The 12,886-nt window shown below is 36.2% G+C and overlaps 1 protein-coding gene across 1 annotated transcript in view; it reads left to right on the top strand.

Annotated features, from left to right (window-relative positions):
- The window catches only part of SMCHD1 (structural maintenance of chromosomes flexible hinge domain containing 1), a 156,823-nt gene that overhangs the window by 48,144 nt on the left and 95,793 nt on the right, over positions 1-12,886 (top strand). The window contains exons 13-17 of the mRNA XM_054583414.1: positions 4,384-4,578; positions 6,083-6,196; positions 6,884-6,990; positions 7,686-7,768; positions 7,962-8,075. Coding sequence (XP_054439389.1) covers positions 4,384-4,578; positions 6,083-6,196; positions 6,884-6,990; positions 7,686-7,768; positions 7,962-8,075 — 613 coding nt within the window. The remainder of the gene's footprint in view (positions 1-4,383; positions 4,579-6,082; positions 6,197-6,883; positions 6,991-7,685; positions 7,769-7,961; positions 8,076-12,886) is intronic.

The raw sequence follows: 12,886 nt of genomic DNA, 5'->3' as shown, positions 1-12,886 counted from the left end.
AAAGAAAAATTGAAAGAATATTGTAATGAGTATGCACATACTCCTCTCCTAGATTAACTGTCATCTTGCTATGCTTGTGACATGTCCTTTGACATATTACTGAATTTCAGTATTTAATTAATGCATCTGTTAATTTGGTTGGTAATGAATCCTGAGACTTCTTCAAATTTTAGCTTAGAATAATTTTATCTAATACTTGGGCTATACATTTGAAGTGCAGTAGAGAAATGTAGACAGACTATTCCTAGTTAATAGTTTTAATATCCTTGTTAAGTTGACAAAATGACAACAGTGATTTGCTGATTCAGAAAGGAGTTGGCACCTGGGAAAGAAAGGGTTGGGGGAAGTTTTCTTTGAAATTATTGCCATTTTTTAGTCTTTCCCAAGTACATGTATTTCTTATTCAAAGCTGAAATCATTTTTAACTTTGCCCCATTTTCATTTGGAAATAGTATAATATGGAGCAAGGTATGTAGAAAGAAATGAACTTTTGTAATTTCATGTATTGTCTTCTGTGAAAACATGTAATGTGGAGATTGCCTTCCCTACTTATTCTCCTAAAGACAGGCACTAAAAAATATATTTCAGCTTATGTTTGAGTATAAATCTCTATACTGTCTCCCAGCAGGATGAAGAATGATAAGCAATAACATTTTTAATGTATTATTACAGAACACTTAGTGTTTATTTTATGATTTAATTTTTTGTATTGCTACTGTGAATGCATTACATAATCAAAAGGAAAATTTTGTTTCACATAGTAGGGTTTCTCAACTTTTTTTCCTTATCATTCTTATAAGAAAACTTTTTTCCTAATTACTCCCCTCCATGACATTTAATATCATAGATATATATGTGATTATGTAATACACACACTTTTTTAAATTTTTAAATCATGTTTATTCTATTACAGTTGTCTCAATTTTTCCCCCTTTACCGCCCCCCCAGATATCCCACCCCCACCCCCTGCTCCCACAGTCAATTCCCACTCTGTTGTCCATGCCCATGAGTCATTCATACATGTTCTTTGTCTAGTCCCTACCCCTTCTTTCCACCATTTTCCTCCTTCCCCATCCCCGTTGGTTACTTTCAGTCTGCTCCTCGTTTCCATGCCTGTGGTTTATTTTGTTTGTTAGTTTATTCTGTGGAATAGATTCCAGTTATAGGTGAGATCATATGGTATTTGTCTTTCACCAACTGGCTTATTTCACTTAGCATAATGTTCTCCAGTTCCATCCATGTTGCAAAACGTAGAAGTTCCTTCCTTCCTCCCTTCCTTGCTCCCTTCATTCCTTCATTCCTTCCTTTTCTAAAGCAGATTGATTTTATTTATTTTTTTAAATGTCAAAGTTCATTATAAAATATTTAAAAATTTAAAACCATTGTAAAGTCTCAGTAATTAAAACAACATGACACCAGCACAGAAATAATCAAGTAGATCAATGAAATATAATGAGCATTCTAGAAACAAACATATATATCTAAAAATGTAATATATGATTCAATTCGTATTTCAAATCAATGGGGAAAATAAGGCTTATTCAATAAATAAGATGCATGGACCACTATTACATGAAATAAAACAAATATAGAGCCCTATTTCACACATACAAGAAATATTCAGGTGAGTTAAAAATCAATATGTAGAATCTAAGGAGTTTTAGGAGAAAATACAAACTAATATTTTCTTACCCTGAAGTAAAATATTAAACCTAGAATCTATAAAATAAAATATTGACAATATGACTACATTAAACATTTAAGACTATATATACAGTAATATACATGTAAAGAAAATTAAATGACAAATAATAGAATGGGAAAGTATTTGCCACACATCTAAAAAAAGGTTAATAGTTTTTTTTTTTTCTTTTTAGGGAAAAAATTCTACAAACTTTTAATCAATAAATGGATAAAGAATACCAAAGAGTCATTTACAACTTTTAAAAATAATAGAAATAGGCAAGAAATACACAAAAACAAGTTTAGTTTCAACAAATAATAAAGAACAATTAAAATAACACATCATCGTCACAATCAGATTAATATATATTCAAAAATATTGGTAATATCAAATATTGGCAATTCTGAAAGGAACTGGATATTCATAGACTCTTTCCTCATCTTAAAGCCGTCCCTTTAGCATGTTTTGCAGTGCTGGTTTGGTGGAGGTGTATTCTTTTAGCCTTCTTTTTTCTGGAAAACTTCTTATTTAGCCTTCCATTTTAATTGAAAGCCTTGCTGGGTAGAGCAGTGTTGTTTCCAGGCATTGCTTTTCATTACTTGGAGTATTTCTTGCCTCTCCCTTCTGGCTTAAAGTGTTTCTTTTGTGAAGTCAGCTGCTAGCCATATCAGGGCTCTCTTGTATGTTACTACCTTTCTCCCTTGCAGCCTTTAGGAATCTCTCTTTGTTTTAATATTTGCCATTTTAATGATGATGTGCCTTGTAGTGGCCCTCTTTGGGTTCCTCTTGAAAGGCATCCTCTGTGCTTCGTGGACTTTTATCACTTTTTCTCTCCTTCAGTTAGGGAAGTTTTCCATCATTACTTTTTCAAACAGGTTCTCTATCCCTTGCTCCTCTTCTCCTTCTGGTATCCCTATTACACAGATATTATTACCTTTCAGGTTGTCCTGCATTTCCCTAAATGCCTTTTCATTCTTTTTGAGTCTTTTTTCACTTTCTTGCTCTTTCTGGGAGTTTTTTCTACTTTGTCCTCCAGTTCGCTGATTCATTCCTCTGCTTCATCGAGCCTGCTTTTGAATCCTCCTACTGTGTTCTTCAATTCAGAAATTGTATTCTTCATTTCCTCTTGTGTTTTATTGATAGTTTCTATGTTTTTTTTTTCATGCTGATATAGTTTGCAGTAAGTTCCTTGTCGCTCCCCAGTAGTTCTTTGTAATTTTACTGAGCTCATTCAGCTTCCTTATCACCATTGTTTGGAACTCCATACCTGATAGTTTACTTGTCTTGATTTCATTTAGTTCTCTCTCTCTGGGGATTCCTCCTTTCCCTTTGATTGGGGGGGTGTTTCTTTTCTCTCCATTATTTGTGAGACACTTCTTTTTTGCTTCTGGTTCTTAAATTGATCTGTTTTGATTTCCTGACTCTGTGGTGTGAATTTCCGTGGTCGGAGACCGCTGATTTTACTTTCTGGATCTGCCTCTGATGATGTCAGATGTCCCTCTCTGACCTTAGGCAGTCTGTTCAAGACTTGCAGGAATCTACTCTTGGTGGCTGTCTCCTTCAGCTGTTACCTAGTCACTCTGCACTCATCAGCCTGCTTAGACAGCTCAGGGTGGGGCAGAGTCCCTTCTGGGGGCGGGGTCATTGGACCCTCTGATCCGCTGCAGTTCACAGAGAGTGGTCTGTGCCTGAGCAAGATGGCTGCTGCCGCATGGAGGATGAGTCAGCACCAAGATACTGCCGGTTACTCTCCCAGTTCTCTCCCCAAAGCCTCCTTCCCCAGTCTCTCCTCACGCGTCTCCAGTCCACTCTGCCCCACTTTGCCGGAGACCAGGCTAAGTGACTGCAATTAAAAATTTATGCATTGGCCCATTAAAAGGCTCTTTGCGTCTCCATCTCCCTGTCTCTGACAGAGAACAACCCTGCCATTTTTTACAACTGGCTGTTTTCTGTGTACTTTTTGGGCTCTGGTGCTTTAGGCTAGAGATCCCTGCATTTGGTTTAGACCCCATTCTTCCCAGGGGGATCCAGCTGGCCGTTTCAGTATCTTTCTGGTGCTGCTGCCCGTGAGCGCCCCACCCGCGTTCTCAAGTCTCTACCGCACTCCTTACCAGTTAGATTGCACTAAAGCTGATTCAGTTGTCTCCAAGGTTACAAGGCTCCTCTCTTGACTATTGTTCAGTTATTTGTTCCAGGTGATTTCTCCACAATTTAGTTGTAATTCCAGACTGGTCCTGGGAGGAGGTCAGTGTGACTTCCACTCACTCCCCCACCATCTTGATTCTCCTATATTCTTGATACATAAAAAGAAGTATTTTTGCTGTGTTGAGAATGTGCATGATTCACAGTGAGAAGGTTTGCACTTACCCCTTTTCCATAGCCAGGTCGTTCTCCTTCTCCTTTGCCAGTACTGTTCATCATTTTTTGGTGTATCCTAGGATTTAAAGCAGGAAAGAAAGGTTTTATTGCTGGTATTGACTATTGAGACTTTTGTTCCAAGGATGATGATAAAGATTTGCTTTCTTTAGTGATGGTTTTGTTAGAAACCTAAATGCGTATGGGAGAAAGATGAGCAAAATATTTTAGTATTTTATTAGGTTTCCTGTGTTGGGTATGTGGAAGGAAAAATGGAATGAATGACAAGTATCAATGGTTGTATTTGTTCACTGTATTTCATAGAACATTTAAAAATTTTACAGGAGCAGCGCATGAAAATTGACAGAGAATTTGCTTTATGGCTCAAGGAATGTCATGAAAAGTATGACAAACAAATAAAATTTACACTTTTTAAAGGAATCATTACGCGTTCTGATCTTCCTTCTAAAAAGCAGGGCCCCTGGGCCACATACTCGGCAATAGAATGGGATGGAAAAATATACAAAGCAGGACAGCTGGTAGGTTAAACTTATTTGCAGATTAATTTTTAATAGAATTTGAAACTAAAGGTATTACCATTTTTAAAAAATACAGAGTTTATTGGGTGACATTGGTTGGATATATTAGAATAAAACAGTGTATGTATTTATTGGTTTCCTGGGAACCAGGAAAAAAAAAAGTGCAGGCTGATTTTAACGACAATTTAACATGGTATTTTTTTTTTAAAAAAAAACTTGTTTATTGTCTAAGACTTAATTGGCAAAATTTTAATTATTTCTTGCAATAAACTTTACTCAAATGGAGATTCTTTTAATGTGATATGAAATTATGATTTCTAGCAAATTTTATTGAGTATCTGCTTCTTGTATGTTACTGTGCTTATTGACTGCATTGTGGCAAATGCAGAAAATTATTAGATATGCTTAGTCCTTAGGGATATTACAGCCTAAAAGTAGAAGTAACCTAAACATAAATAATAATAGATCAGAAGAGCATAACTACTAAGGAAGAGGATGAGTAGTTTTCTGATAGTTTAGATGGAGAGGAGAGAATTTTCTGACTTTGGATGACCCTGGTTGAAAAGTTAATCATGAAATCTTGGGCAAGAAATACCATTGGTAAGGACCTTGAAGGAGGTAGAGACTCAGGTTTACACAGATTATTGCCAAAGTAGAAGGGCATCCATGCTTTCCATAAATGTGAGAATTGGATACAGTTACCTGGAAGTACTTGCAGCTACAGTCTTGCTTTTCTAACATTTAGGGATTAGAAAGAATGAGCTGACGGGGGAGAATAAAAGAGAGAAGCTAGTGAAATGGAAGGTAGGAGAATATGACATACCTGAAGTCATGTGAAGAGTTATATGAAGGAGGGAGTGATCAGCCTTGTCAAATTCTGTGTGGTAATTGAGTAAAATGCTTTCTCAGAGAGTAATCTGAACATAGACAAATATATTGTTAAGAGAAACAGCAAGCAGTAGAGTTGGGTTATATGTGTGAATAGATATAGTTAAGAAATGAGGCTGGAAAGGTAGATTGGGTATAAAGTTTTGTAGTCCTTGCTGGGAATTTCTAAATTGGATTAATGGAAATTACCCTTAGATTTTTCAAGCCATGTAACAAAAAAGAAGTATTATACGCAAGTTTCGAACTAATTCATTTTAAGGAAATGATAACTTTCTGGAGTTTGTAAGTCACTGTTCATAGCCTGAAAACCAGATTTTATCAGGGGAAGAGGTTTGAGATACTTTGCCATTTGTAATAATTGACTTTGGAGGTATTACGGACCTTTGAGACACCTGGGTTTGATAGACATTTTTGCAGGAAGAAGCTACTATGTCTGTACAAAAATATAAGTGAAGAATTTCACAATTACAACTTTATTAGAATATTAGAATGCATTTTGAAAATTCATTTTTCTAATGATAGTTACCTAGTTTTTTTTTCCTTGTATAAAGTATATTAAACCTGTTTCTCTTAGTAAATATTAATACTAAATCTTTTTTTCAAAACTGAATATTAGGTCAAGACAGTGAAGACACTTCCTCTCTTTTATGGAAGCATAGAAAAATTTTTTCTTTATGGTGATCATGATGGAGAGGTATATGCTACAGGAGGAGAGGTTCAAATTGCAATGGTAAGACAGCAAATAATTCAAAATACTTACTGAAACTGTGTTGGTACCACCTACTTTTGCTTAAATGTAAAAGTAAAGGTACAGTATTTTGCTTGCATTCGCTTTTTCCATTGGATAAATTAGTGTTAGCATAAATATTTATATTTCATATTTAGTGTTATTAATAATCTGTAGAATTTAACATCTCTATGCCCAGTGTTTAACAAACATACATATATTATTGCTACTTATCACAATGATTTTGTAAAGTGCGCATTTCATCCAAAGCCCACAAACTAATAAACACTGGAGGCAGCATTCTGTCTTAAGAATGAATGATTCCAGGTTAAAGGTGGGAGGTGGGGGTTGGCGGGGCAGGGGAAAGTGATGGCAGGAAAATGGAGACAAATGTATTTGAACAATAATAAGTAAATAAATAAATAAATAAACAATGACTCCAAGACTAGAGTGGGTTTTATCCCTATACCATGCTCTTATTAATATTTGAATGGTATTTAATTAGGCCGAAGAAGGTAACATGAAAAATGGAAATAGACAATGAGATCTAGTGTAATAATGCTATTATGATTTTTATATTTGATGAGGGGAAAATGTATTTCTTTGGAATAAATAAGTGAATGTTTTCACTGCAGCTGAATTTGAAAGTTCTCTTTGAATGGCTAGTATAAATATATTTTATTGATTCAGGAACCTCGAGCACTGTATGATGAAACAAAAACGGTGCCAATTGCAAAGCTGGATAGGACAGTTGCTGAGAAAACTGTAAAAAAATACGTAGAAGATGAAATGGCAAGGTAATTCACGTTTCAAGATGCATGATAAAAATAACAAGAAAAATCAAGAGGGTAGATCATAGTGCTTTTTCACTAGGGCATTTGCAATTTAGAGGTATATATTGTAACAAACTTACTAACATTAAAAAAAGTTGAGAGTTCCTATTATAAAAACAGAATCCGATATTTGTTTTACAGAAAAAGGAGGAAATTTTATGTATCTAAAGTGTCATTATTATAGGCACAAGGATTAGGGTAGGTTAAAGAAAAAACAACTTTGGCCTATAACAAGAAGAAAATTGTAACTTCTGAGAGGTAAAGATTAGTACAAAAGAAGTAAAAGGAAGTACTAAAACAAAACTATTCGTGACTCTTGTATAGCTAATGATGCATTCATTTTGATTCTCACTGAATCTCACTGGTAATTCTATTCTTAAGAGTTTATTCTATGTCCAAAGAGTAATGTAAACTGTAAACAAATAGAAAAATCATGAAAAATAGACAGTTCCAGGCTCTTAATACAAGAGGTTTTGCCTTTTTTCAGTAGCCGCAGTGATGGTTTTGGAGAAGAAAATTTTTAGATTATTAGTCATATAGAATTTCAGATTTAACCTTTCAAAATATATACTATTAAAGTTTCTAGTAACTTCTATATTTCTAATTAAGACCACAGTTGACACTGTTTGTGAAACATTAATATGCTGGTTTCCCGCTAGGCTCCCTGACAGATTGTCAGTAACTTGGCCTGAAGGAGATGAATTATTGCCGAATGAGATTAGGCCTGCTGGAACCCCCATTGGTATGTGTTTGGTTGTTTTCTCCTTTTTTCCATTTGTTTTTTCCTTAACACTGAAAAAAGGCTTTTCTTGTGTCTTACACTTCTAATACATAAAAGACCATGAAAAATTAAAGTAAAGCATGAAGATCTAGCAGATTCATCAGATTCTTTGGGTGTAACTAAGACACTCTTACTTTAAATTTTGGACCACTAGGTGCATTAAGGATTGAAATACTGAATAAAAAAGGGGAAGCAATGCAGAAGCTTCCAGGACCAAGTCATGGAGGGTCAAAGAAACTCCTGGTTGAGCTCAAAGTTATATTACATTGTAAGTACACAAACTAATTTGGGTCATTAGTATTGTCCTAAAATGTGTAATACATATTTTAATAGCTTTGTGCAATTATTGATAACCTAGCAATCTGATAGGCACATTGGATTTTAAAGTTAGGAATTTCAAGTGTGTTATGAATAATTCTGAGTTTTTTAATGGTAATGGTCTGAAGGGTTTTTAAAAACACTTTATTCTGAATTTTCCCATGTAGGTAACTATGGGCTAAAATAAAGATCTGGTGTATATATGTATAGGAATTTTTACTGAGTAGAAATTCAGATTATCTTCAAGATGCCCCTCTTTAAGTAGAAAATACTGTAGATCTGAACCTCTGGGCCAAAAGTACTTGGTTTACATAATAAGCCTGACCCACTCTTTGGTAGAGAGAAAAGAACTGGGTATTAATGCTCATTTTGAATCGCCTTGTTTGTTAACTTTTCTGTCCATTGTTTTTGTCTTGACTGCTTAAACATATTTTCACTTTTTATTTATTTTATTTTTATTTTTATTTTTAATTTCTATTTTGAGAGAGAGAAAGGGAAGGAGAGAAACTGACAGACAGGCAGAGACAGGCATCTGGTTTTTGTTCCGCTTACTCATGCATTCATTGGTTGATTCTTATATGTGCACTGACCAGAAATTGAACCTGCAACCTTGGCATATCGGAATGACACTTTAACCAACTGAGCTGCCCGCCCAGGGCAGATCACTTCATACTTTTAATAATTGGTTCTCTCATTATATACTTGTGTGTCTAAGCCATAGATTTCAGAGATACATGATTTTATTCAACGTGTTTCTTTCCTATTCTATTTTTTAATTTAAAAATATATTTTTATGTGGTAAAATATATATAATATAAACTTACCATCTTAACCATTTTTAAATGTGCAGCTTAGTGGTATGAAATTTATTCACATTGTTCTACAGCCATTAACTACCTTCCATCTTTCAGTACTTTTTTCATCATCCCAGCCTGAAATTCTGTAGTAACAATTTCCCATTACTCCTTCCCCCATCCCTTGTTCTACTCTATGTCTCTGTGAATTTGACTGTTTTAGGTGCCTCATATAAATGGAATCATTTAATATTTGTTCCTGTGTGTAGGATATTTCACTTAGCATACTCTTTTCAAATTCCATCCATGTTGTCACATGTGCCAGAATTTCCTTTTTAAGGTTAAATAATATTCCATTGTGTGTATATGCAGTCTGTTCAGAAGGTATCCAGCCATGTAATATGAAAAATAGAGACATTTATTGAAGAAGATACAAGATACAAGAAACATTGTATATAGGACAGTGATGCCTCAGTCCCCTTCAAAGTAGGCACCTTGGGACCTCACACCGTTCTTCTAGTTGCTATCAGCTGCCCCATTGTATTTTCCTGAATCTCATCAATGGTCTGAAATCTCTTCCCTTGAAAAGGTGATTTTAGTTTTGGAAAAAGCCAGAAGTTGCAGGGCGCCAGATCTAGGCTGTAGGTTGGCTGAGTCATCTGGGTGACTTGAAATTTTGCCAAAAGACTCTGCACAAGACGTGATGCATGAGCGAGCATGTTGTGATGAAGCTGCCAGCCACCAGATGCCCATAACTGTGGCCTTCTGAATCACCCGAATAGTTCCCACGGAAGAATGTTCAACCTCAATGCAAAATTTGATACAGATTCATAGCCCTGTTGGCTCAGTCTTTTTTGAATGCGTCAGCCACACAGTACACGTGCTCACTCAGTGACGTCTACCACTCCCTCTGACTAGTACAGTGAAGTCATCGTTGCTCACCCATGTGCATTCCAGTCCACTCTCCTTGGATTCTAGGATACATCAATGCCGTGCATTTGTTGTAGTATTGGTTTGATGTTAACAAACTACTTTAGCTTTTTCTTGTCTGGGAAGCTCCTTATTTCTCCTTTGACTTTAAATGATAGTCTCCCTGCCTAAGTAGCCTTGGTTGTAGGTCCTTAACTTTCCATCACCTTGGCTATTTCACGCCACTCCCTTCTGATCTGAAATGTTTCTGTTGAATAATCAGATGCCAGTCTAATTGGTGCTCCCTTGTAGGCAATTACCTGCCTTTCTCTTACAGCTTTTAGTATTTTCTCCTTATCTTTAAGCCTTGTTAATTACAATGTGTCTCTTTGTAGGCCTCTTTGGGTCCAACTTGTTTGGGACTCTGAGCTTCCTGGAATAGTGAGAAGACTTTTTCCTTCACTAGATTAGGGAAGTTTTTGGTCATTATTTCTTCAGATAAATTCTGATCCCTTATTTGCTCTCCCCCTTCTGGTATTCCCATGATGCAAATGTTATTTTTCACGTTATCCAAAATGTTCCTTAAGCTCTCCTAATTTTATTAAATTCTTTTTTCTTTTTGCTGCTCTGCCTGGGTGTTTTTTTCTACCTTGTCTTCCAAAATACTGAGTCAGTCCTCTGCTTCATCTAACCTTCTGTGTATTCCTTTCTGTGTGTTATTTATCTCAGATATTGCATTCTTTTTTTCTGACTGGTCCCTTCTTATGGATTCTATGTCTTTTTTCATGCTGTAGAGTATCCGTATAATCATTACTCTGAACTCTCTATCGATAAATTGCTTGCCTTTGTTTCATCTAATTCTTCTGGAGAATTCTCTTGTTCCTTCATATGGAGTCTCTTTCTTTGTCTACCCATTTTGGCTTCTGCTTTATATTTTTCACCTTAGATGCTGAACTAATCAGTGGCTGAACTTATCAGTTGCTAATCTAATCAAGCTGTGATCAGCCGTCTGGATGGGGCAAAGTAATTCCTACAGGCAGGGCTATTGCTTCCTCTCAGGATGATGCTACTTGGAGAGGAGTGTTTTGCCTGAGAAACACAGCTTCTGCAGTATGGGGAATGACTCAGTATAGGGATCCTGGTAGCTATTCCTTCACATCTCTCTCCAGAGCCACCAGTCCCAGACACTCTAGTCCACTAGGCTCTCCCTCTGTCAGAGACCAGGGAAAGTGGCTGCCAACCAGATTTTGTGCTTCGGCCCTTTAAGAGGCTCTCTGGGTCTCTAGCGATCTCTCTCTGGCAGACAGAAACCCTGCTGCTCTTCACAGCTGGATGTTATCTGGGGGGTTTTTCCAGCTCTCAAGCTGCAGGCTGGGGAGCCCAGCTTGGGGTTTAGACCCCAGTCTTCTCCGGGGAAAACCCCTGGCCGCTAAAATATCCCCCTAGAACTTCAGCTGCCACCCATGGGAGCCCAGCCAGCATTCTCATGCCTCTGCACTCCCTACCAGTCACACTGTGGTGAAATAGTTTCTTCAGTCTGTCTGTGGTTATAAAGCTTCCCTCCAACTAGTGTTCCATTGGTTATTCTGGATGATTTCTCTACAGTTTAGTTGTGAGAATCAATACTTCTTGGCTTCCCTGACCGGCATGGCTCAGTGGGTCAGGTGTAGTCCAGCAAAGTGCAAGATTACCGGTTTGGTTCCTTATCAGGGCACATGCCTGGGTTGTTGGCCAGGTCCCTGGTTGGGGGCATATGAGAGGCAACCAATCGATGTTTCTTTCTCCTTCCCTTCCCCTCTCTCTAAAAATAAATAAATGAAATGTTTTCAAAAATTAAAAAAAAATACTTCATAGATAATCTGTGTTTCTTATGTTAGTACATCAAGAGGCACATGATGTCTAACTTCCACTTTTAGTGCTGATGGGTCTTTTAGTTTGCTTGGCTAGTATGATTATAGGGTTCTCTTTTTACTCATCATGTAATGGTTTCATCCATTTATGATATTGTTTGAATTAGTTATTTGGTATGCATAAAGGTGAAATTTTTTTTCTCTGATTCATTCCTTTCTAATTTATTATCCAGAATTCATCTGTGAAGAAATTTCCTATATCAGTTAGGGCCATTGGTTTACCCTGAAATACAGCTTTTATGGAAAAGGTAGTGTAAAGGTTTAATTCGTTTTCTTTAATTTCAAATTACTAGTCAGGAATTGTGCTGTATGGTAATGCCAATGAATGATTTTTGTTTGTCGTGTTTTTGTGAATTTATGGGGTTTTATACATTTAATACACATCATTCATCTTGATGTGCTTTTGTGTTGATTGCTTTTCTCAATATATCCCTTTTATTTTTGTCTTTGATGCAACCTTTTTTGTTTGTGAGTCAAGCTATCCTAGAATCTTGCACATGTTCTACCCTAGACTTGGATTCAGCCATTACTCCGGGTTCCTTTCAGTGAGGAGTAGTATTTAGAGGCTGCAGTCTGAGTGTTAGGATTGCTCTTTGTTACTTGGTGAAATTGCATTTAAGCTTTTTCAATTGATACCTCAAAATGAATATTTTTGAAAAAGAAAAGCTGAATTCATATTGATATCTTTGGTTTTTATTCACTACTTTAATTTTAGGCCTTTATTTCATTTCTTTCATGTTGAAATTCTTTTTTTAATGATAGACAGGTTTTTACTTACTTTTTTTAGTTTCATTTATTCGTTTTTTAATGTTTTATTGTTTATGCTATTACAGTTGTCCCAGTTTTTCCCCTTTTCCTCTACCCACCCAGCCTGTCCCCTACTTCCATGGTCAGTCACCACACTGTTGTCCATGTTCATGACTCCTTCAAAATGTTCTTTGACTAATGCCTTCATCTTTTTTCCCATCAGTCTCCACCCCCTTCCTCCCCTCTTACAGCTGTCAAGTCTATTCCATGATTCTGTGCCTCTGGATCTATTTTGCTTATTAGTTTATTTTGTTATTGGATCCCTCTTGTTAAGTGAGATCATATGGTATTTGTCTTTTGCCGACTGGCTTATTTTGCCTAGCATAATAGTTTCTAGTTCC

The sequence above is a fragment of the Pteronotus mesoamericanus genome, unplaced genomic scaffold, assembly GCF_021234165.1.
Source record: "Pteronotus mesoamericanus isolate MK-2021 breed Mesoamerican mustached bat unplaced genomic scaffold, CSHL_Meso_final contig_74, whole genome shotgun sequence".
Classification (NCBI taxonomy): Eukaryota; Metazoa; Chordata; class Mammalia; order Chiroptera; family Mormoopidae; genus Pteronotus; species Pteronotus mesoamericanus.
Note: the sequence above shows the minus strand (reverse complement) of the source record. Positions and strands in the feature narration are given on the sequence as shown.